This window comes from Polyodon spathula, chromosome 36, assembly GCF_017654505.1.
Source record: "Polyodon spathula isolate WHYD16114869_AA chromosome 36, ASM1765450v1, whole genome shotgun sequence".
In the NCBI taxonomy this organism is placed as follows: domain Eukaryota; kingdom Metazoa; phylum Chordata; class Actinopteri; order Acipenseriformes; family Polyodontidae; genus Polyodon; species Polyodon spathula.
The window spans coordinates 5,128,006-5,153,005 of record NC_054569.1 but is presented as its reverse complement, the minus strand read 5'-3'; the positions used below and the strand labels follow the sequence as shown (position 1 = coordinate 5,153,005).

Below are 25,000 nucleotides of genomic sequence, written 5' to 3'. Positions count from 1 at the left end.
AGGTAAGAGCAGCTGGATACTCACAGGGACCAGTTGACAATGTTCCCCATCACCAGCAGCACCATGCGGTCCTGAAACAGAGAAATGCAGTCAGAGAGCTCTCTCACCCTGTGCAAGGATTCGGCTTGTCATGCCAGTGAACACCACTATCGTTGGAATGGCATTTGAATTTGAACAGAGACAGATAGTACTCACAATGTACATGGGTCCACTGCACTGCCGGATACAGTCTGTGTACACAACGTACAGGATCCTGCGCAGGATACCAGAGTCTGCAACACAGCAACACAACTTGTCACACTGCAACACAACCTTCACACCGTACAACAAACCTCACACAACACCACAACACAAACCTCACACAACAGGACAGCCGTTGTTTTGCATGCACACTCACACAGCACGCACCCTGGAAGCACACATGGAGGAAACTGCCCCAGGATTGGATCCAGTTGAGCAGGAACGACCCTGGTAAAGTTACACTAGTAGCAGACCCCTGCTGTACTCGTATAGACAGATAGAGTGCCTGTGGCTCAGACAGACAGACAGACGGCTCACCCAGTTTCCAGCGGCCCATGTAGTAGAGCTGAGTGCTGAGCAGCAGGGTGGCCAGGATGTGAATGACAGAGAACACGATCCAGAACACAGAGTTCCCTTTCCCAAAGACCTGCGGGGGACGACGACAATGGGATGAGCGCACAGAACAGTACAATAATAACCCTGGTAATCCCACTATCCCTGCAGGAGGGTGGCAGTGCTGTGCGTTCCCGTGCTCTGCTTGTCCACTCACTCACCACGCCCAGCACGGAGAAGAAGATGACCACAGCCAGGCAAGCGTAGGCACTGTAGGCGCTGGCATTGATATCGGGGTGTCTCTTCTCATAGAGCTTCAGCATGCAGAGCCCAGCGATCATATACATGAATGAGGTGTCTGGAGAGAGAGAGAGATGGGAGAGAGAGGGGGGAGAGAGAGGGAGAGAGAGGGGGAGAGAGAGAGAGAGAGAGAGAAAGAGAGAGATGGGAGAGAGAGAGAGAGGGGGGGGGGGGGGGAAGAGATGTCAGCTGCAAGGACTTTGTTTCTGTCAACATGTATCCACTGCTATTGCCTAAACATCACTAGGGTTTATTTTTGATTTATTTGTATTTATTTTTGAAGCTGAACAGCTGGAAGTTGCCGGGTAAGTTGAAAGTTGGAACACACACAGTGTCTGACAGGGAGACTGACAGGAGGCACGCAGACAGACAGGGAGACAGACAAGCAGGGAGACTGACAGGAGGCACGCAGACAGACAGGGAGACAGACAAGCAGGGAGACTGACAGGAGGCACGCAGACAGACAGGGAGACAGACAAGCAGGGAGACTGACAGGAGGCACGCAGACAGACAGGGAGACAGACAAGCAGGGAGACTGACAGGAGGCACGCAGACAGACAGGGAGACTCTCAGGCAGGGAGGCAGATAGAGACAGGCAGGCAGGCGTGCTCACCGAACTGGAAGTTGGTGTAGTTGGGGCAGACGTGGTAGCAGGCACTGAGCAGCCCCTCCATCATCAGAGCCGTGCCCATGGCATAGAACAGACCAAAGTGCTTCGGGATCCCACACTCCTGAGAGCAAAACAGGGGAGGGAAGCAGAATGAGAAGCAGCTACAGCAAGGGGGCTCCTGCATGTGCAGCTGTGTGCTTTCTCTTGTCTCTGCAGTCTTGCTACAGTGACGCAGGCACGAGTTTGAGTAATGCAGGACTGTCTGCTAGTGGTGTTGTGGTACAGTTTATACAGCTCAACAGCACACTCCTGAGGAGAATGTCATTGGCAGGCTGAGTGTTCCTGTATCTGTGTGGATCTCTGTATTCTCGCCTACCAGTGCAGCCAGCTCTTTGCGCATCAGCGCCCTCTTGTGGAGAATGTCTTTCTGTAGCACGATGAGGAGGAACAGCAGCCCCAGCATGACGTAGCCCAGGTTACTCAGGATGTTGTTGAAGGCACTGCAGGCACAGAACACAAGGGGGCGCTGAGCACGCCGTCAGCACGCAGCCACAGTACAGCACCGAGCACGGCGTCAGCACGCAGTCACAGTACAGCACCGAGCACACCGTCAGCACGCAGTCACAGTACAGCACCGAGCACGGCGTCAGCACGCAGCCACAGTACAGCACCGAGCACGGCGTCAGCACGCAGCCACAGTACAGCACCGAGCACGCAGTCAGCACGCAGTCACAGTACAGCACCGAGCACGCCGTCAGCACGCAGTCACAGTACAGCACCGAGCACGGCGTCAGCACGCAGTCACAGTACAGCACCGAGCACGCCGTCAGCACGCAGTCACAGTACAGCACCGAGCACGGCGTCAGCACGCAGTCACAGTACAGCACCGAGCACGGCGTCAGCACGCAGTCACAGTACAGCACCGAGCACGCCGTCAGCACGCAGTCACAGTACAGCACCGAGCACGGCGTCAGCACGCAGTCACAGTACAGCACCGAGCACGGCGTCAGCACGCAGTCACAGTACAGCACCGAGCACGGCGTCAGCACGCAGTCACAGTACAGCACCGAGCACGCCGTCAGCACGCAGCCACAGTACAGCACCGAGCACGGCGTCAGCACGCAGCCACAGTACAGCACCGAGCACGGCGTCAGCACGCAGTCACAGTACAGCACCGAGCACGGCGTCAGCACGCAGTCACAGTACAGCACCGAGCACGGCGTCAGCACGCAGTCACAGTACAGCACCGAGCACGGCGTCAGCACGCAGTCACAGTACAGCACCGAGCACGGCGTCAGCACGCAGTCACAGTACAGCACCGAGCACGGCGTCAGCACGCAGTCACAGTACAGCACCGAGCACGGCGTCAGCACGCAGTCACAGTACAGCACCGAGCACGCCGTCAGCACGCAGTCACAGTACAGCACCGAGCACGTCGTCAGCACGCAGTCACAGTACAGCACCGAGCACGGCGTCAGCACGCAGTCACAGTACAGCACCGAGCACGGCGTCAGCACGCAGTCACAGTACAGCACCGAGCACGGCGTCAGCACGCAGTCACAGTACAGCACCGAGCACGGCGTCAGCACGCAGTCACAGTACAGCACCGAGCACGGCGTCAGCACGCAGTCACAGTACAGCACCGAGCACGGCGTCAGCACGCAGTCACAGTACAGCACCGAGCACGGCGTCAGCACGCAGTCACAGTACAGCACCGAGCACGGCGTCAGCACGCAGTCACAGTACAGCACCGAGCACGGCGTCAGCACGCAGTCACAGTACAGCACCGAGCACGGCGTCAGCACGCAGTCACAGTACAGCACCGAGCACGGCGTCAGCACGCAGTCACAGTACAGCACCGAGCACGGCGTCAGCACGCAGTCACAGTACAGCACCGAGCACGCCGTCAGCACGCAGCCACAGTACAGCACCGAGCACGGCGTCAGCACGCAGTCACAGTACAGCACCGAGCACGGCGTCAGCACGCAGTCACAGTACAGCACCGAGCACGGCGTCAGCACGCAGTCACAGTACAGCACCGAGCACGGCGTCAGCACGCAGTCACAGTACAGCACCGAGCACGGCGTCAGCACGCAGTCACAGTACAGCACCGAGCACGGCGTCAGCACGCAGTCACAGTACAGCACCGAGCACGGCGTCAGCACGCAGTCACAGTACAGCACCGAGCACGGCGTCAGCACGCAGTCACAGTACAGCACCGAGCACGGCGTCAGCACGCAGTCACAGTACAGCACCGAGCACGGCGTCAGCACGCAGTCACAGTACAGCACCGAGCACGGCGTCAGCACGCAGTCACAGTACAGCACCGAGCACGGCGTCAGCACGCAGTCACAGTACAGCACCGAGCACGGCGTCAGCACGCAGTCACAGTACAGCACCGAGCACGGCGTCAGCACGCAGCCACAGTACAGCACCGAGCACGGCGTCAGCACGCAGCCACAGTACAGCACCGAGCACGGCGTCAGCACGCAGTCACAGTACAGCACCGAGCACGGCGTCAGCACGCAGTCACAGTACAGCACCGAGCACGCCGTCAGCACGCAGCCACAGTACAGCACCGAGCACGGCGTCAGCACGCAGCCACAGTACAGCACCGAGCACGCCGTCAGCACGCAGCCACAGTACAGCACCGAGCACGCCGTCAGCACGCAGCCACAGTACAGCACCGACGCAGCACGCAGCCACAGTACAGTCAGCACGCAGTCACAGTACAGCACCGAGCACGGCGTCAGCACGCAGTCACAGTACAGCACCGAGCACGCAGTCACAGTCAGCACGCAGGCGTCACAGTACAGCACCGAGCACACCGTCAGCACGCAGTCACAGTACAGCACCGAGCACGGCGTCAGCACGCAGTCACAGTACAGCACCGAGCACGGCGTCAGCACGCAGTCACAGTACAGCACCGAGCACGGCGTCAGCACGCAGTCACAGTACAGCACCGAGCACAGCACGCAGTCACAGTACAGCACCGAGCACGGCGTCAGCACGCAGCCACAGTACAGCACTGAGCACACAGTCACAATACAACACTGAGCACACAGTCACAATACAACACTGAGCACACTGTCAGCACGCACTGTCAACACCGCGCTGAGCAGTCTCACCTCAGTGCTCCTAGTGGATGCGCACACAGGAAGTTGTAGTAGCAGATATCTTGGTTTCCTGTCACATTCACTACCTGTCAACACAGAAGCACTTCAGTTTTACAAGCTGGGGAGGGCAATGAGACAGACTCCCACTGCAGAGCCGTGCCACCCACTCCGGGCTTTCCTACAACACGGACCCTGCAGATCAGCTTTCTCTACACAAGGGGGCTGAGCGAGAAGCAGGGATGAGTCTGCTGCGCAGAGGGAGTCTTATTTTGCAGTTAATCTAGAGCTACGCGGTGCACTAAATACAAATTAAAACTTATCGTACAAAAAAGAACAAACCCCATATTCTCAATAGCTAGCATTTTGATTTGAATGAGCAGCAAAGCCAAATTAGTCCCCTCCCCTTATATGCAGCCAAACCACACCCACATAGCCCCTCCCTCCCCAGCCCTTTAAAACCCCGCCCTCATCCCGTTCACTTACCGTCTGATAGGTTATCACCAGCTGAATGACAGGCAGCGCATAGAAAACTGCAATGGTTGCAATGTTCCTGAAAAATAATCCAAGCTTATTATAACAATTACAGTATGCCCATCATCATCAGTGTTATTGCTGTAGGACACGTCCACGGCAATGCAAGAAACCCCGAGACAGCTGGGTATGGAGCTGGTAGGAGTCGCCCCCCACTCAGTATGGCTCCACTCAGAAACTCATTTTTTTGGGGTAAATGCAGAACAGATCTGCCCCCCGGTCGCTACTACCTGGGGCAGTAAAAGAGGAACATGCATTCACATCATGGCAGACTCACCAGAAGTAGATTTGGTATTTCTTGCTCAGGATCCTCTTGTCCTTGCGGGCCAGATCAGAGACATACAGGTACTTCTGAGAGAGAGAGAGAGATTGTTCCACTGTATGTTTGTGTATCATGTTGTAGCTTTGGCAATACATGTTCTGCTTATCATGCCAACAAAGCATTTGAACTTGAGAGGGAGAGATAAACTCAAAGTGTAAGAGAGAGAAAGCACACTCCTCTCACTAATCTCATCTATAGCAGTAGCTCTGGCACAGACAGTTACACTCTACTGTGTGCTCCTCCCTCACACTGGTGCACACAGGTACAGATACAGGTACAGTTATAGCTCTGCAGTGCTGTGACTCGCACGCTGTGTGTTCCTCCCTCACGCTGGTGCACACAGGTACAGATACAGGTACAGTTACAGCTCTGCAGTGCTGTGACTCGCACGCTGTGTGTTCCTCCCTCACACTGGTGCACACAGGTACAGTTATAGCTCTGCAGTGCTGTGACTCGCACGCTGTGTGCTCCTCCCTCACACTGGTGCACACAGGTACAGATACAAGTACAGTTATAGCTCTGCAGTGCTGTGACTCGCACGCTGTGTGCTCCTCCCTCACACTGGTGCACACAGGTACAGATACAGGTACAGTTATAGCTCTGCAGTGCTGTGACTCGCACGCTGTTTGTTCCTCCCTCACCTTGGTGCGGATGACGTTCTTGTCCGAGTCGATGTCGGCCAGCGTGTCGTACTCGTCCTCCTCCACGGAGCTCAGAGACTCCTGCCGCATGCGTCCCGCCATGCTGTCCAGGGAACGTTCTGTGAGACAGGGACACAGTGAGAGAAGGGACTCGGGACAGACCAGACCAGCAGAGCCCAGGCTGCAAAGCAGTGGGGTTGACCTCTGGCTCAGGTCCCTGGGTGTTTAACCCTTGTCTCCTGGGCGTCTGTGTGTGGTTCTGCTGGCGGGCTCATTGCTGCCCTGTGGGCACTAGGTTGCATGCTCTGGTGCCCTGGCAGAGTTTCTCTTGTTTTCTGCAGTAATTCCTCATTGCAGAGTCATGCTGGGTTTCACAGCTCCGATCAACCTCCTGTCATGCATTGTGAATCAGAGGCACAGAAGATCACTGCACATTCCTGCCAGCAGAGCGCACTTAACCCCTCACCTGCCAGGACCCTAATTAACTCACCACCGTGTATAAAAGGGGAGTGGATTCAATGCATGTTTGCAAAACTATAACACTGCAGTGAAATTCAGAAAGGTTCCGAGGGCATTGCTATTACTCGCTTGTTTGTGTATTTTTATTTTAATTTTTTTAATTTAGTTTTTTTAATAAAAAATACAGAAGTTATTTCAAGAGAATCCAAGAAGAAATCAGCCCTGGCCTGTGTGCCGAGAGCAGCCCTGCCAGGCCCTGGAACGTCTTGATTGACAGAATCCATTCTTCTGAACATGCAGTCTTTCACGGAAACAGACCGTTTGTTTCTGAGGCTGGCAGGGCTGTCTCGGTGTAACCTCTCCCTCCGACACACGGGTTTCACATGAAGAGCTTTGCCCCTCGTTAAGTGCACTCTGCTGGCTAGTGATTGGAGGGAGTGATTCTTTGTGTGTTTCTAGGAGTCAAACAGTCACCGATGTCCTGGTGTCGAAGCGGCAGAGAGTTAAACCTCCTTTTGAAGTGGTCCAGTCCTACTGAACAAAGCAGGGAGACACACAGCGCTAGTCAGGGACAGACACAATGAGAACACTGAGCTTAGAGAGTCAAGGACAGGGACAGAGAGCTGCAAAGTGTTAGAGCAGCGACAGATGCACCCCAATCGCCCTGACAGCAGCTGAGACATGTGGCCCTGACAGCAGCTGAGACATGTGGCCCTGACAGTAGCTGAGACAGGCAAGCAGCAGTTGAAATATGAAGTGGTTTTTCAGACAGAGCTGTGCTGCACTTCTCAGAGCTCTCACCCAGGTAGCTGGTGTCCCCCGACGCCAAGCTGTCAGTGATGGCCTCTGAAGTCAGGGAGCCGTTCTCTGAGGAGACAAGGAAAGTCATGAGAGCCGATACACCTAGAACACACAGACAGAACCTGAGATACACCTAGAACACACAGACAGAACCTGAGATACACCTGGAACACACAGACAGAACCTGGAATACACCTGGAACACACAGATAGATCTGGAATAACCTCTCTCTACTAACCGAAGGAGCCATAGTTGTATCCCTCGCAGAGGGATCCCGGGGTCAGGCCTTTCCCTGAACAACAAAAAAAAAAAAAAAACAGAATGAAGATCAGCACAACACAACACACAGCGGATCAGCACCACACAACACAGAGCGGATCAGCACAACACAACACAGCACAGAGCGGATCAGCACCACACAACACAGAGCGGATCAGCACCACACAACACAGCACAGAGCGGATCAGCACCACACAACACAGCACAGAGCGGATCAGCACCACACAACACAGCACAGAGCGGATCAGCACCGCACAACAGAGCGGATCAGCACCACACAACACAGCACAGAGCAGATCAGCACAACACAACACAGAGCGGATCAGCACAACACAGCACAGCACAGAGCGGATCAGCACAACACAACACAGCACAGAGCGGATCAGCACAACACAACACAGCACAGAGCGGATCAGTTGCACCACAAAACACCAGCGTATTCAGATCAGCACAAAAATCCGCACAGAGCGTGACCGCACCACCAACAAAGCACAGAGCAGTCAGCACCGCACAAACACAGCGGATCAGCACCACACAACACAGCACAGATCAGCACAACACAACACAGCACAGATCAGCACCACACAACACAGAGCACAACACAACACAGCACAGATCAGCACCACACAACACAGCACAGAGCGGATCAGCACAACACAACACAGCACAGAGCGGATCAGCACAACACAACACAGAGCGGATCAGCACCACACAACACAGCACAGAGCGGATCAGCACCTCACAACACAGAGCGGATCAGCACAACACAACACAGCGGCGGATCAGCACCTCACAACACAGCACAGAGCGGATCAGCACCTCACAACACAGCACAGAGCGGATCAGCACAACACAACACAGCACAGAGCGGATCAGCACAACACAACACACAGAGCGGATCAGCACCACACAACACAGCACAGAGCGGATCAGCACCACACAACACAGATCAGCGGATCAGCACCACACAACACAGCACAGAGCGGATCAGCACCACACAACACAGCACAGAGCGGATCAGCACCACACAACACAGAGCGGATCAGCACCACACAACACAGCACAGAGCGGATCAGCACAACACAACACAGCACAGAGCGGATCAGCACCACACACACACACACAGAGCGGATCAGCACAACACAACACAGCACAGAGCACAGCAGCGAGCGGATCAGCACAACACAACACAGAGCACAGAGCGGATCAGCACCACACAACACAGCACAGAGCGGATCAGCACAACACAACACAGCACAGAGCGGATCAGCACCACACAACACAGCACAGAGCGGATCAGCACCACACAACACAGCACAGAGCGGATCAGCACCACACAACACAGAGCGGATCAGCACCACACAACACAGCACAGAGCGGATCAGCACCACACAACACAGAGCGGATCAGCACCACACAACACAGCACAGAGCGGATCAGCACCACACAACACAGCACAGAGCGGATCAACACCACACAACACAGCACAGAGCAGATCAGCACCACACAACACAGAGCGGATCAGCACCACACAGCACCACACAACACAGAGCGGATCAGCACCACACAACACAGCACAGATCAGCACAACACAACACAGCACAGAGCGGATCAGCACCACACAGCACAGAGCGGATCAGCACCAGCTCGTTGCTACAGTGTGAAATCCTGTCCAAGCGCCCCACCACCTGGATTTCATGGAGGTCAGTAAGACACTCACAGCTCCATGAGTGAGGAGATTGAACTGAACTCAGTAGTTAGTTTACTGCCCATTGCAACCAATCTCTCGGTTTAGTCACATCTAAAGTGAAGTCTGCATTATTTCCTGGTAGCTTACCTAGCAGGGAGGCTGCGAGTCAAAGGAATGCAAGAAGAAAGGAGATGAGAAAAACTCAAACATAAGGATAAGCAGCACAGTGTGTGGGGATAACAACATATTTTAAACTAAACCTGAAATCAGTGGAAACACTTTAAACCAATGCTAGAGTCAGTTTCCATCAGCAAATGTGTACTGGGGCTGGAACTGGTCTTGCCCTGGAGGCTACAGCACTGAGCACTGTGGCAGCACTCCTAGAACAGAACTCTGCGGTGTTGCTAGGTTACTTGTTTCAGCACTGAGCACTGTAGCAGCACTCCTAGAACAGAACTCTGCGGTGTTGCTAGGTTACTTGTTTCAGCACTGAGCACTGTAGCAGCACTCCTAGAACAGAACTCTGCGGTGTTGCTAGGTTACCTGTTTCAGCACTGAGCACTGTAGCAGCACTCCTAGAACAGAACTCTGCGGTGTTGCTAGGTTACCTGTTTCACTGAGCACTGAGCACTCCTAGAACAGTAGCACTGTACTCCTAGAACAGAACTCTGCGGTGTTGCTAGGTTACCTGTTTCCGCACTGAGCACTGAGCACTCCTAGAACAGAACTCTGCGTAGGTTACCCGTTTCCGCACTGAGCACTGTAGCAGCACTCCTAGAACAGAACTCTGCGGTGTTGCTAGGTTACCTGTTTCAGCACTGAGCACTGTAGAAGCACTCCTAGAACAGAACTCTGCGGTGTTGCTAGGTTACCCGTTTCCGCACTGAGCACTGTAGCATGACTCCTAGAACAGAACTCTGCGGTGTTGCTAGGTTACCTGTTTCCATACTGAGCACTGTAGCATGACTCCTAGAACAGAACTCTGCGGTGTTGCTAGGTTACCTGTTTCCGCAGGCGATGCATGTGGAGTGTTTAGAAGCCCCTCCCTCCTCTTTTGCATCCTGGGATGGAAAGAGGAAAGTGGTCACTGCGAGGAGGGGACCCCCAAGCTCGCTCTTTTTGTTTTGTATCCAGTTTGGGGTGCAGGCTTACCGTTTGTTCTGCAGGCATGCAGTCAGGAACGTCAGCAGGTAGAAAGACAGGAAGATTCCCAGACAGAACAGCATGCCCATCACATAGACCTCCGCTAGAGAGAGAGAGACAGGGTGAGCGATACTGACACACACACACACACACACACACACACACACAGAACAGCATGCCCATCACATAGACCTCCGCTAGAGAGAGAGAGACAGGGTGAGCGATACTGACACACACACACACACACACACACACACACACACACACACAGAACAGCATGCCCATCACATAGACCTCCGCTAGAGAGAGAGAGAGAGACAGGGTGAGCGATACTGACACACACACACACACACACACACACAACAGCATGCCCATCACATAGACCTCCGCTAGAGAGAGAGAGAGACAGGGTGAGCGATACTGACACACACACACACACACAACAGCATGCCCATCACATAGACCTCCGCTAGAGAGAGAGAGACAGGGTGAGCGATACTGACACACACACACACACACACACACACAGACTGGTGACTCCGCTGTGACGGAGAGATGTCATTTCACACATAGACCTCCGCTAGAGAGAGAGAGAGACAGGGTGAGCGATACTGACACACACACACACACAGAACAGCATGCCCATCACACAGACCTCCGCTAGAGAGAGAGAGACAGGGTGAGCGATACTGACACACACACACACACACACACACACACACACAGAGGTAGTGGTCTGGATCACGACCTCTCTCTCTCTGAGTCAGGGTGAGCGATATGACACACACACACACACACACACAACACATGCCCACCACAGACCTCCGCTAGAGAGAGAGAGAGAGACAGGGTGAGCGATACTGACACACACACACACACACACACACACACACACACACACACAGAGGTACAGCTCTCCTTATTACACAGCATTCAGAGACACACACTGCACCCCGCAGCACACACCATCATCATCATCAGGCTTACATTTGATGGCGGGAGTCACAACCACATCCAGCACTTTGCTGCGGTTTCCAGGGTTAATCAGCATATCTAAAAGAGAAAAGCACATTTATTAAGACAGGCAGTCATTAATCTTCATTGCTTCTGTGTGCGCATGGCTGAGCCTGTCCTGTCTCTTCCGCCCCCCTCTCCTCCCCTGATCCCCGGGTCACCTCTTGAGCATTGCCAGCTTTATTTTTAGTCTTCAGAAAAGTGGGTGAGTGACTGGCTGAGTGAGAGAGCGAATGCAAGCCTGGCCGAGTGAGAGAGCGAATGCAAGCCTGGCCGAGTGAGAGAGCGAATGCAAGCCTGGCCGAGTGAGAGAGCGAATGCAAGCCTGGCCGAGTGAGAGAGCGAATGCAAGCCTGGCCGAGTGAGAGAGCGAAAGCAAGCCTGGCCGAGTGAGAGAGCGAATGCAAGCCTGGCCGAGTGAGAGAGCGAATGCAAGCCTGGCCGAGTGAGAGAGCGAATGCAAGCCTGGCCGAGTGAGAGAGCGAATGCAAGCCTGGCCGAGTGAGAGAGCGAATGCAAGCCTGGCCGAGTGGGAGAGTGAATGCAAGCCTGGCTTAGTGGGAGAGTGAATGCAAGCCTGGCCGAGAGGGAGAGTGAATGCAAGCCTGGCCGAGAGGGAGAGTGAATGCAAGCCTGGCTGAGTGGGAGAGTGAATGCAAGCCTGGCTGAGTGGGAGAGAATGCAAGCCTGGCTGAGTGGGAGAGTGAATGCAAGCCTGGCTGAGTGGGAGAGAGTGAATGCAAGCCTGGCAGTGGGAGAGTGAATGCAAGCCTGGCCGAGTGGGAGAGTGAATGCAAGCCTGGCTGAGTGGGAGAGTGAATGCAAGCCTGGCTGAGTGGGAGAGTGAATGCAAGCCTGGCTGCAGGGGGAGAGTGAATGCAAGCCTGGCTGAGTGGGAGAGTGAATGCAAGCCTGGCTTAGTGGGAGAGTGAATGCAAGAGTGAATGCAAGCCTGGCCGAGAGGGAGAGTGAATGCAAGCCTGGCTGAGTGGGAGAGTGAATGCAAGCCTGGCTGAGAGGGAGAGTGAATGCAAGCCTGGCTGAGAGGGAGAGTGAATGCAAGCCTGGCAGAGTGAGAGAGCGAATGCAAACCTGGCTGCAGGGGGAGAGTGAATGCAAACCTGGCTGCAGGGGGTAGAAGTGCAGCGGGCCGCCACACGCCTCATCCTCCGTCTTCACGACCACCACCACGTAGAAACTGTTGGTGGGGAAATCCTTCCTCTGCAAGGAGAGAGGGAGAGAGGCAGTGAGCATGCAGAAAGAGGGGTCTGGCGCGGGGTGTGGAACACAGCGCTGGTTACCTGCACGGTGATCGCTGCTTTCTTGGTCATGGTCTGGTACATTCCCAGGAAAGCCACGTTGTTGTCCAGATCATAGACGGGGCACTGCAGGGGAAAGAGAGCCAGCTCAGACACACATGCTCACACTACTGAGAAACCATTCCTGTGCAGTGCTTGGATGTGTATTGGCATTTGCTGTTGTAATAATAATAATAATAATAATAATAATAATAATAATAATAATAATAACAATAACAACAATCTTTTTGTATCAAGGGTCCCAGTGTGCTCTGCATCTCCACCCACCAGGATATCCTGTATTGACATGACAGAGCAGGGGAAGGCTGACTGCGAGTCCACCTTCACAATGACGGAGTCCACTCCCTCTGGGAACACGTACTTGAAATACTGCAGAGACACAAGAGAACCAGGGCTGAAACACGCAGCAAGCCCCCTGCTGCCTCCCTCCTGTCAGCCTCCCTGCCTTATCCAATTAAAGGGATTAGTAGGGGTGCACTGGGGTGCCTCTTACCTGGGGCTGGGCTGGGTTGGCGATGAAATTGAACAGCTTGTCAGTCCTGCCGAAGACACAGAATCTAATCAGAAAGACTGTCACAGAGCTTATTCGGACAGACAGGCAGACAGCAGTCCTGCAAAGCTATCTGCGCTCTTATCCGAGGCAGATTACACATGTGAACACACACCTAGACAGACACACAGACAAGGAAACAACGCACACACAGACGAAGCGACGCGCTGCGGCTCTCTTACAGCAGGACGAAGCTGTCCACGCGGCTCACTCTCAGCTGGTAGGAGATGTTGAGAGGGGACAGTGTGGACACGTCCACGTAGAAGAACTGCATCTCCACCTCTCTGTGTGTGGGCGGCTGGCACAGCGTGCGCGCCACATCCTGGTAAGCGTACTTCCGCTGGTAACTGCGGCAACAAGACAAGCGATCAGAGAGGTCCTGCATCTCTTAACATAACTCTGCTTCTACTCTTACTCCAGAGTTACTCTGGGCTGCACTCTTACTGCAGAAATACTCACAGCCCACGCAGGATGAGAGGCACCTGGAAGGAGACGACAGCTTGTTTCTGCCGGACCACAAACAGGATGGGGTTCTCCACACCATTCGACAGCACGTTGACAGAGACACGCACGCCCTCCGTCTGGTGGAGGAAGGGGGAGAGGGGGAGGGCAAACACTGTTAGTGCAGGCGTGCTGTGTGTGGAAGGAAGCCTCAACCGGACTCAAGCAGGAGTGAGGTCCTCAGCACTTACAATGCTGGCTCGTTTGCAGGACACACAGGGGAAGTGAAAGTTATGTTACGTGCTGATGCAAAGGCAAACTAAAATAAGCAATGTGCCGAACGTGTTTGAGATGTAGGATCCCTGAGTGAACTTCCCCAAATTTGGCCCTCAGGTGACAGAACTCCCTGGATTCTCCGACACGGAGAGCCTGCCAGTCCTGTTAGGAGAGGGGCAGCAGACAGCAGAACGAGCTGCTCAGTATGGAACTGCCTGCTGCTGCCTCAGAGATGCCACACAGGCACGGCACAGTGCAGTTCAGGTGTTCCTCAGATGAGCACACCTTGCATTGCTCAGCACCTTCCCCTAGGAACAAAAAAATCAGTGTCTGGTTCCCTACATACCAGTTTTGATGGTGCGCTCTGAATCTCCGATAACCGGCGCGTATTTGAAATGTTGGCAGCAGTGGTGCCAGATCAAGAGGTTTTACGATAGATTCGCTTTGACTGCTCACTTCATGCGCAGCTGGTATGAGGGCCCCTTCGCCCACAGAGTCTGTGCTGCATGGAATTACAGTGAGGGGCACAGGTGGGGCCTAATACTAATTGCAGAGGAAATTAATTAAGCTGTAAGAGCCGTGTTTAAGTGTAGTGCCAGTCAGAGAATATATATTCTGGAAAACACAGAAAAAACTGCATTTACAGATTTACAATGTAGCCACGGTGTGCCAATATAATATATCTGTAGGTTCATTGAATTGCACACAATTGCACAATAGCATCTTCCTGTTAACTCAAAGCACAATTCTTAAGACAGTGCACATGCAGTAGATTCCTGTGAATCGCAGATCTCATATGCCTCGCAGTTAAGGAACAGACAGTTTCAAAAGAAATGTACTTCACAACTGTATGCAGTTATCAGGTAAACAATTCAGTGTATTGCACTGTACAGCACACGGTACTGATTGCATGTTCCACGGCACAGTTCAGGTCAGGTGTTCCTCACAAGATGACGCTACAGCTGCCACATCAGCAGCTGACACATTTGTACTTTGTTTTCTTACTGCAGCAGATCCTGCTCTGTTGATGACTGCAACAGGAAACCAAACATTTCATTGCACTGTGTTTAATGAGCTCAGCTCCACAGCACTGAGTCCTCTATACTGTACTGTATTGAATGTGCTGCTCTCAGATCCACAGCACTGAGTCCTCTATGCTGTACTGTATTGAATGTGCTGCTCTCAGATCCACAGCACTGAGTTCTCTATACTGTACTGTATTGAATGTGCTGCTCTCAGATCCACAGCACTGAGTTCTCTATACTGTACTGTATTGAATGTGCTGCTCTCAGATCCACAGCACTGAGTTCTCTATACTGTACTGTATTGAATGTGCTGGCTCTCAGATCCACAGCACTGAGTCCTCTATGCTGTACTGTATTGAATGTGCTGCTCTCAGATCCACAGCACTGAGTTCTCTATACTGTACTGTATTGAATGTGCTGCTCTCAGATCCACAGCACTGAGTTCTCTATACTGTACTGTATTGAATGTGCTGCTCTCAGATCCACAGCACTGAGTCCTCTATACTGTACTGTATTGAATGTGCTGCTCTCAGATCCACAGCACTGAGTTCTCTATACTGTACTGTATTGAATGTGCTGCTCTCAGATCCACAGCACTGAGTTCTCTATACTGTACTGTATTGTATTTTTCACTAGGGGTCTGCTGTAGCGCAGCTCAGTTTTCAGTCATTTACAGAATAGGGAGCCCACATGAACTACAGGCTACACGAAACATATTAAACAACTCATGCTGTGAGCTCCTCATCCAGCCATGTGGAGATTGTAGATAGTTCCCTACTATAAGAGTTTACTGGACCCCAGCGGATGAAAATGGCAGCAGTGAGATACACCATAGAGTTTATCCAGGCAGATCAGTATGCCTCTCCCCATAGCGTGCAGGGCAGCAAAACAAGCTTGCCATCTGGCGAGCGACAAGCCTTTCTGAAGCCGGGCAAAGCGCAGTGTTTCTAACAGGTGCGCCCTGCCCCCAGTGACAGCGTCTCTACGGGTCGCCACTCACCTTGTTCCTGGACACGGTGTGGTTAAAGGCATAGACGCACTGTAGCTCGTCGGTGACGCTGTCGTTGTAGCTGACATCGAAGTTGGCATCTTTTTGTATGACGGTCTTGGTGGCCCCGACACTAGGGACAGTCGTTGCCAGCGCCAGACAGAGCCACATAACCGGCCAACTGCGAAGAGAAGTCTCCGCCGGCTGCTCTGCCTTGTGTCGCGATTTCCTACTCCACATCGCCGTGATTTGTAATTTTCCGAGCAAGTCTTGTCCCGACGCACACACGGTGAGGGTCTATACTGTATAGAGTCGCTTCACAGCAGACTGTTACGATTATTGTGCAACTCCGGCGAGATAAGGATATCAAAATACAACTTGCGCTTCCAATCGCTCAGCAGGCTCGGTCTGAAGCAATCACACACCGGCTGGCATCCGATCGAGGAAGCTGCTGCGCTGGCCGTGCACATCACAAGACATCTCTTACTGCCCTCCGACAAAAACAAGCAGCCGGACGCGGCGGCTCCTGGCGTGGGCGAGCTGCTCGCTGGATCCACGCGTCTCTGGCAGTACGAGCCCCCTTCTCAAAGCACATCATCCGGCTTTCTGGTCTAAAACAAAAACGGGTCACATCTCGCCGCGGCGTTTCCTGTTGCGTTTCACTCAAAACACGACAACGACGGAGGTCCGGGTCCAGACTCCTGCCCAGCAAAGAAAGCTTTTTGTGTGTTTTTTTGTTTAATGCACGAATCAAAATCGCAGCGGTGTAAGTTCCTTTCTTCCCGGGGATGCCTCGCTGTTTTTATCCTGTGAATATCGCCGGTCTTGCTCTCCTCAGCGCTGCAGCTCACCATGAAGGCTTCCCTGCCCGTAAACAAACCCAGCCGTGCGGGGTGACGTCACCCGCTCGGAGCCGGGCCTGCGGTTAAAGCGGCAGGCGGGCGGCAAACTGCAGGAAAAGCCGGTTCCTTGGAAATTGAAGGCTTTTCTTCTAGTAATACATATCAGAAATAAATAAATAAATACCGCCAGTCAGTGTTAGGTATAACTCTAATTTCCGTGTAAGACACCGGGATGTAATTAAGACTCCCAGTGCTTAGGAGTTTGATCCATTCCTGGTTTTAATATGCTTACGGACTCTAACAATTGCGGGAGTCGCAGACAACCGATTAGTGTCAAGTCGTCATTTTGGACCGTACCAACTTTGCGATCCGCTACCGAAAATGCAGGCAGGGACAGATTGTTTCGGAGAAATCTTCGTCGAGACATTCTGTGCTCTAGCTCCTGAAGAGTATACTTCAGTAGGTGAGTTGTGCCTGATCTATCCTTAAAGAGTGACTTGTCTGTGCTCTTGCTCTGCAAGAGTGACTTAGGTGGTGTTGCTCTGCGTACTACTGTGCAAAGATCGACTTGGTGTGTTCATGTCACGAGACGAGGACGTTTTAATAAGATATACCTGAGATTGTTACCCTCACTCTGGGGCTAATCAAGTTCACAGTAAAACCTGGCATGGTTGAAACTGCTAGGCAGTGGCTTTTACTTCCGTCCCTGTTAGACAAAGCTCTTTAAGCACGAGACGAGGACGAAGAGAACCACACACGAGACGAGGACGTTCTCTCTGAAGACACAAGACGAGGACGTTCTCACTTCTCACTGAACCACACACGAGACAAGGACTTTCTCACTGAACCACACACGAGACGAGGACGTTCTCACTGAACCACACACGAGACGAGGACGTTCTCACTGAACCACGCACGAGACGAGGACGTTCTCACTGAACCACACACGAGACGAGGACGTTCTCACTGAACCACACAGGAGACGAGGACGTTCTCACTGAACCACACAGGAGACGAGGACGTTCTCACTGAACCACACACGAGACGAGGACGTTCTCACAGAACCACACACGAGACGAGGACGTTCTCACCACACAGGAGACGAGGACGTTCTCACTGAACCACACACGAGACGAGGACGTTCTCACTGAACCACGCACGAGACGAGGACGTTCTCACTGAACCACACACGAGACGAGGACGTTCTCACTGAACCACGCACGAGACGAGGACGTTCTCACTGAACCACACGAGACGAGGACACGAGACGAGGACGTTCTCACTGAACCACACAGGAGACGAGGACGTTCTCACTGAACCACGCACGAGACGAGGACGTTCTCACTGAACCACGCACGAGACGAGGACGTTCTCACTGAACCACGCACGAGACGAGGACGTTCTCACTGAACCACGCACGAGACGAGGACGTTCTCACTGAACCACGCACGAGACGAGGACGTTCTCACTGAACCACGACGAGCACGACGAGGACGCTCTCACTGAACCACGCACGAGACGAGGACGCTCTCACTGAACCACGCACGAGACGAGGACGTTCTCACTGAACCACACGAGACGAGGACGACGCACGACGAGACGAGGACGTTCTCACTGAACCACGCACGAGACGAGGACGTTCTCACTGAACCACGCACGAGACACGAGACGAGGACGTTCTCACTGAACCACACACGAGACGAGGACGTTCTCACTGAACCACGCACGAGACGAGGACGTTCTCACTGAATCCACGAGAGACGAGGACGTTCTCACTGAACCACACACGAGACGAGGACGTTCTCACACGAGGACGTTCTCACTGAACCACACACGAGACAAGGACGTTCTCACTGAACCACGCACGAGACGAGGACGTTCTCACTGAACCACACACGAGACGAACCACTGAACCACACACACGAGACGAGGACGTTCTCACTGAACCACTGAACACGAGACGAGGACGTTCTCACTGAACCACGCACGAGACGAGGACGTTCTCACTGAACCACACACGAGACGAGGACGTTCTCACTGAACCACGCAGGAGACGAGGACGTTCTCACTGAACCACACACGAGACGAGGACGTTCTCACTGAACCACGCACGAGACGAGGACGTTCTCACTGAACCACGCACGAGACGAGGACGTTCTCACTGAACCACGCACGAGACGAGGACGTTCTCACTGAACCACGCACGAGACGAGGACGTTCTCACTGAACCACACACGAGACGAGGACGTTCTCACTGAACCACACACGAGACGAGGACGTTCTCACTGAACCACGCACGAGACGAGGACGTTCTCACTGAACACACGAGACGAGGACGACTGAACCACGCAGGAGACGAGAGGAGGACGTTCTCACTGAACCACGCACGAGACGAGGACGTTCTCACTGAACCACGCACGAGACGAGGACGTTCTCACTGAACCACGCAGGAGACGAGGACGTTCTCACTGAACCACGCACGAGACGAGGACGTTCTCACTGAACCACACACGAGACGAGGACGTTCTCACTGAACCACGAGACGAGGACGACGAACCACGCACGAGACGAGGACGGACGAGACGAGGACGTTCTCACTGAACCACGCACGAGACGAGGACGTTCTCACTGAACCACACACGAGACGAGGACGTTCTCACTGAACCACGCACGAGACGAGGACGTTCTCACTGAACCACGCACGAGACGAGGACGTTCTCACTGAATCACGCACGAGACGAGGACGTTCTCACTGAATCACGCACGAGACGAGGACGTTCTCACTGAATCACGCACGAGACGAGGACGTTCTCACTGAATCACGCACGAGACGAGGACGTTCTTACTGAATCACGCACGAGACGAGGACGTTCTCACTGAACCACGCGCGAGACGAGGACCTTACCCTTTACAGCTCTCTGGCAGTGTTAGAGGTGAGAACACGACCTCCCTGCATCACATGACTTTCAAGCAACAACTCTATTGAAAATGATCTGCAAGTCTCAAGACTCCCAGACTCACCAAACGGAAACAGAAGAGCTCTTTAAGGGCTGGAGTGACATGCCAAATGCTACTTGAACCCTGCTTGACCTGTGAACTTTAGGCTGCCCGCCCCCGTCTCTCTGTGCTGCTGGTGGGAGGGGTAGTTCAGTACTGCGTGTGATTCCTCAGTTCATTGCACACCGAGAGAAGGCCTGCCAGGGAGTCTCTCTCCTGTCTTCTTTGTGGGAAGCTAAGCAAACTGCTACTGTGGGACTACCAAGTTTTCCCATACAAAATGTGCAAATGAAGTTACAAAAGCAGCCTAGGCAAGGTGTCTGTCTTCATCCACAGCTGCAAACACTCCAGAGTTTCAACAGATACAGGTGAGCGAGTGTTTCAGTGAACATAAGAACATAAGAAAGTTTACAAACGAGAGGAGGCCATTCGGCCCATCTTGCTCGTTTGGTTGTTAGTAGCTTATTGATCCCAAAATCTCATCAAGCAGCTTCTTGAAGGATCCCAGGGTGTCAGCTTCAACAACATTACTGGGGAGTTGATTCCAGACCCTCACAATTCTCTGTGTAAAAAAGTGTCTCCTATTTTCTGTTCTGAATGCCCCTTTTTCTAAACTCCATTTGTGACCCCTGGTCCTTGTTTCTTTTTTCAGGCTGAAAAAGTCCCTTGGGTCGACACTGTCAATACCTTGAAGGGTGAGACTGCCACAGGACCAGAGCAAGAGAAGTTATGTGTCTCGGACGAAGGGCCTGGCAGCAGAGGTCATGGACTGACTCTCTTCCCCTGTCCAGGAGAGCTGTTGGTTAATTCCACACCACTCACACTGTGTTAATGCCATTTCTATAGAGGTGAGACTTGCGTTACACCTTTGTGACCGACACACTGCGGTTGGGTGTAGTGCGACAAAGAAAACACAGTTAGCAGATCAAGGATCTATTAAGTCATACAAAAGAGTATGTCCTGCTGTTCTATACAAGCATAAAAAAAGAGACAAAAACACACAGCTCCTGTTCCACTGGTTCTTGTTTTTACTGGAATACTCATCAAGCATGCTAATACAAGCCCAGCCAGCACACAGACTCCAGGGGATTAAAAGCTAAGTTTAACCACTGATGTGCTAAACAAACTTTCTACCCAGCCTGTACAATCAGACAGGGGTGTGTCGAATCTAAGCAAGGCTTAAACCACACAAGCAGGTACCCAGGATGCAGTGCTCTCCTCCTCACTCGCTCACTCAGCTGCAGCCAGCCTTGCGGGGGACAGACACTGCAAGCACCCAGACCTGCAGGCTCCTGTGTGGGGAGCCCCTGTTCTGCTGTAGTCGCTGGGGAGCCCCTGTTCTGCTGTAGTCGCTGGGGAGCCCCTGTTCTGCTGTAGTCGCTGGGGAGCCCCTGTTCTGAATCTCGAGAGCACTGGCATGAGAGAGACGAGAGGGCAAGGAAAGCAGAGGAAGATCTGTTCTGGCACAGAGGATTCTCAATGAACAAGGAGTCGCCTGCAGAGCCCGAGACAGAATTAGGCTGAGCGGGAGAGAGGGTCAATACCTCAGACCAGGGGGTCAATGTACAGCTAAAATATACAACCAAGGGAGTCAATACCAACAACGAGAGACTGGGAACCAATCACAAGGTCCAGTTAGTGTCCAGATAAGTTACTAGCCAGTCAGGAATACAACATCTACACTTCAGGGGTCTATATGGAGTCAATACCAAGCCCTTAATAGACAAGCAGGGAGGGAGTCAATATGTACAACGCAGTGACACGGGGGTACAGTCAGGGAGTCAATATGTACAATGCAGTGATACGGGAGTACAGTCAGGGAGTCAATATGTACAATGCAGTGATACGGGGGTACAGTCAGGGAGTCAATATGTATAATGCAGTGATACAGGGGTACAGTCAGGGAGTCAATATGTACAATGCAGTGATACGGGGGTACAGTCAGGGAGTCAATATGTACAATGCAGTGATACGGGGGTACAGTCAGGGAGTCAATATGTACAATGCAGTGACATGATTGCCAATAGCTATTAGTTGGGATAGGACTGGAATGGGTCTATGTCTAGTTAGAGAGTTGGACAGGATTGTGACAGCTGAATTAACAAGAGTGTGTAAATAAGAAGCTCCACACGATCTCCCATCTCTCCTACAGCTCAGCACAACGCTCAGGACCAGCGTTAGAAAGTTAATCAAGATTTATCACATAACAAATAAAAAAACAGAAGGAAATCATCATCCTGACACCACAATCACAAAGTATAAATCATGAAAGGAATAACGAAGGAGCGTTGGAACGCTGCGTGGGGAGGGAGCTTCATCGCTGCCCTGCTGTTCCAGGGGGGCGGGGCTCCCCAGGCTCCTCCCCCACAGAGCTCATTCTGAACTGAAGAAGCAGGTGTACATTCAGAGGAGGCTCAAGCGCCCCTCCCTCCCTCCCTCCCTCCCAAAATCATGTTCCCCAACTGCTTCAGTTCACAACGAATCTGGCAATGCGGCCCAGTGGAGACTATAGTGTGTTGCATCAGTGAGGGTACGAGAATGAGGGGCAGCACCTCTCCACCAATTAGAGCAGAGGACAGGGGGAGCCTCTCCTCCAATGAGACGAGACTGGCACCAGTGGAGGGCGGATCTCATTTGGTATTCGCTTCATAGACTAGAGGAGATCCTATTCTAGTTTGTTTTGTGTTTGCGACCCAATTAATACACAATACTGACTCTCCATTGCAGCCACAATGGAACCTGAACTAAGCTCTGATCCAATCCTTGAAGGGGCGTGTCTCCCCTGCTCCAATCAGGCGAGGATGGGCCGGCTCTCCTCGGGGGTCTCTTCCAATAACTGCAGAAGCAGGTCGTGCAGGGGCTTGGCGATGGCGGCGTAGCCTGCGGGGGTGAGGTGCAGGAAGTCGAACATGTCGTGGGTGGAGATCGTGCCGTCGGACTGCACGAACCCGGAGCCCACGTCCAGGAACTGCACGCTGCCCAGGCGCGGCAGGGAGGAGCGCAGCACACCGTTCACCTCCGAGTTCTTCTCTCTCAGGGGGTTCGGCCGCTCCCCGCGGGGCAGCAGCCCCTAAAGAAAGACAGCGAGAGAGAGAGACAGAGAGAGAGAGCGACAGACAGCGAGCAAGAGAGAGACAGAGACAGCGAGCGAGAGACAGCGAGAGAGACATACAGCGAGAGAGAGAGCGACAGAGACAGCGAGCGAGAGACAGACAGTGAGCGAGAGAGAGCGTGAGAGACAGCAAGAGAGAGAGAAAGAGAGCGAGAGAGCGACAGCGAGAGAGAGACAGCAAGAGAGAGAGACAGCAAGCGAGAGAGACAGCAAGCGAGAGAGACAGCAAGCGAGAGAGAGAGAGAGAGAGAGAGAGACAGAGAGACAGAGAGAGAGAGAGAGAGCGAGAGAGCGACAGAGACAGCGAGCGAGAGCGTGAGAGACAGAGAGACATACAGCGAGAGAGAGCGACAGACAGCGAGCGAGAGACAGACAGTGAGCGAGAGAGAGCGTGAAAGACAGCAAGAGAGAGAGAGACAGAGAGCGAGAGAGCGACAGCGAGCGAGAGAGAGACAGAGACAGCGAGAGAGAGAGAGAGAGAGAGACAGAGAGAGAGAGAGAGAGAGAGAGAGAGAGCGAGAGCATGAGAGAGAGAGAGAGAGAGAGAGAGAGAGAGAGAGAGAGAGAGAGAGAGAGAGCACTATTAGAGAACAGGACAGGTGAGCAGTGCAACACTGCCCTCTAGTGTAGAGTGAGCAACACTGCACCATACGTGAATGGGCCTGGTACTAGACTGGTCAGTGTGTGCACACAGCGGTCTCTATAGACTGGTCAGTGTGTGTACACAGCGGTCTGTATAGACTGGTCAGTGTGTGTACACAGCGGTCTGTATAGACTGGTCAGTGTGTGTACACAGCGGTCTGTAGAGACTGGTCAGTGTGTGTACACAGCGGTCTCTATACTGGTCAGTGTGTGTACACAGCGGTCTGTAGAGACTGGTCAGTGTGTGTACACAGCAGTCTCTATACTGATCAGTGTGTGTAAACAGCGGTCTGTAGAGACTGGTCAGTGTGTGTACACAGCGGTCTGTATAGATTGGTCAGTCTGTGTACACAGCGGTCTGTATAGGCTGGTCAGTCTGTACACAGCGGTCTGTAGAGACTGGTCAGTGTGTGTACACAGCGGTCTGTATAGACTGGTCAGTGTGTGTACACAGCGGTCTCTATACTGGTCAGTCTGCGTACACAGCGGTCTGTATAGACTGGTCAGTGCGTGTACACAGCGGTCTCTATACTGGTCAGTCTGCGTACACAGCGGTCTGTATAGATTGGTTTCCTCACCAGCACGACCACTTTCGCTTGCGGCTGGCGTGTGTTGATCAGGTGTACGATGGCCTGGATCCCCCCGGCAATCTGCTCCACTGTGTGCTCATGATTATTGGTTCCTACCCAGAGTACCACCACCTGGGGACAAAGAAAACAGCAACCCCAGCGTGACTCGGGGTATCCCCTTGTTATTATGCACCAGGTGTCTCCAGCCCGGTCCTGGAGTCCCGATCCTGCAGGTGCTATATGCGTCTTTACACCACCACTGGATGAACATCTGAACACGTTAATCTGGATTAATGTAACTGAAATCTCGGCTGAAACGGAAAGCAGAAGAGACTGTAGCTCTCCAGGACCAGGGCTGGAGACCCCTGCTCTACACAATCTGTCATAGACAACTCCAAGTCATTCATTCATTCAGTCCTGTCTGTCTGTCTCTCTCTCTCTCTTGGGCTTGGTTATACTATCTGCCTCACTCTCATTCTCAAGTCGCTAAGTAGGTATCTTTGTAACACTGAGCTCTCTTTCTGCCTCTCTCTCTCCCAGTACCTTGGGTTTGATGTTCTCCAGCTCTCCGTTCTGCAGCCTCCACAGCACGTGGCTCGTGGTGTCGCCTCCGATCCCGAAGTTGAGCGCGTGGAGCGGAGAGAAGAGCTCCTGCCAGACCTGGGCAGAGCAAACCAGCAACAGAGAGTGTATAACAAAACCAAGCAAAGCAAAGCAAACAAGACCAGACCTACCAGGCTAGGAGTGCATCACACTCCCC

At 53.1% G+C, this 25,000-nt stretch overlaps 2 protein-coding genes and 1 long non-coding RNA gene across 8 annotated transcripts in view; 1 reads left to right on the top strand and 2 right to left on the bottom strand.

The window, feature by feature from the left end:
- The window catches only part of sidt2 (SID1 transmembrane family, member 2), a 214,527-nt gene extending 197,337 nt beyond the window's left edge, over positions 1–17,190 (bottom strand). Inside the window, exons 1-24 of one of the 5 annotated variants that reach the window (XM_041234945.1) lie at positions 16,091–17,190; positions 13,808–13,929; positions 13,531–13,695; positions 13,292–13,337; positions 13,066–13,167; positions 12,781–12,864; positions 12,601–12,700; positions 11,453–11,518; positions 10,475–10,568; positions 10,325–10,383; positions 9,470–9,481; positions 7,592–7,645; positions 7,354–7,419; positions 7,027–7,086; positions 6,094–6,212; positions 5,408–5,481; positions 5,083–5,149; positions 4,612–4,685; positions 1,860–1,983; positions 1,487–1,604; positions 795–931; positions 559–667; positions 196–272; positions 25–71 (exon numbers count right to left, since the gene is read on the bottom strand). In XM_041234945.1, coding sequence (XP_041090879.1) covers positions 25–71; positions 196–272; positions 559–667; positions 795–931; positions 1,487–1,604; positions 1,860–1,983; positions 4,612–4,685; positions 5,083–5,149; positions 5,408–5,481; positions 6,094–6,212; positions 7,027–7,086; positions 7,354–7,419; positions 7,592–7,645; positions 9,470–9,481; positions 10,325–10,383; positions 10,475–10,568; positions 11,453–11,518; positions 12,601–12,700; positions 12,781–12,864; positions 13,066–13,167; positions 13,292–13,337; positions 13,531–13,695; positions 13,808–13,929; positions 16,091–16,318 — 2,204 coding nt within the window. In that variant the 5' untranslated portion in view covers positions 16,319–17,190. Of the gene's footprint in view, positions 1–24; positions 72–195; positions 273–558; positions 668–794; positions 932–1,486; positions 1,605–1,859; positions 1,984–4,611; positions 4,686–5,082; positions 5,150–5,407; positions 5,482–6,093; positions 6,213–7,026; positions 7,087–7,353; positions 7,420–7,591; positions 7,646–9,469; positions 9,482–10,324; positions 10,384–10,474; positions 10,569–11,452; positions 11,519–12,600; positions 12,701–12,780; positions 12,865–13,065; positions 13,168–13,291; positions 13,338–13,530; positions 13,696–13,807; positions 13,930–14,411; positions 15,220–16,090 lie in introns of those variants that run through there. The other 4 variants (XM_041234942.1, XM_041234946.1, XM_041234943.1 and 1 more) reach the window with 4 other exon arrangements.
- Positions 17,191–19,660: 2,470 nt separating this feature from the next.
- On the top strand, positions 19,661–20,920 carry LOC121303994. Its single transcript, XR_005947898.1, has 2 exons — positions 19,661–20,285; positions 20,570–20,920. It is a non-coding gene; the product is annotated as an uncharacterized LOC121303994 (long non-coding RNA).
- A 2-nt stretch (positions 20,921–20,922) lies between these two features.
- pafah1b2 (platelet-activating factor acetylhydrolase 1b, catalytic subunit 2) overlaps positions 20,923–25,000 on the bottom strand; it is a 13,075-nt gene continuing 8,997 nt past the window's right edge. For both annotated transcript variants that reach the window (XM_041234907.1, XM_041234908.1), the window contains exons 4-6: positions 24,784–24,900; positions 24,250–24,372; positions 20,923–22,987 (exon numbers count right to left, since the gene is read on the bottom strand). In XM_041234907.1, the coding sequence (XP_041090841.1) occupies positions 22,709–22,987; positions 24,250–24,372; positions 24,784–24,900 (519 nt within the window). In that variant the 3' untranslated portion in view covers positions 20,923–22,708. The remainder of the gene's footprint in view (positions 22,988–24,249; positions 24,373–24,783; positions 24,901–25,000) is intronic.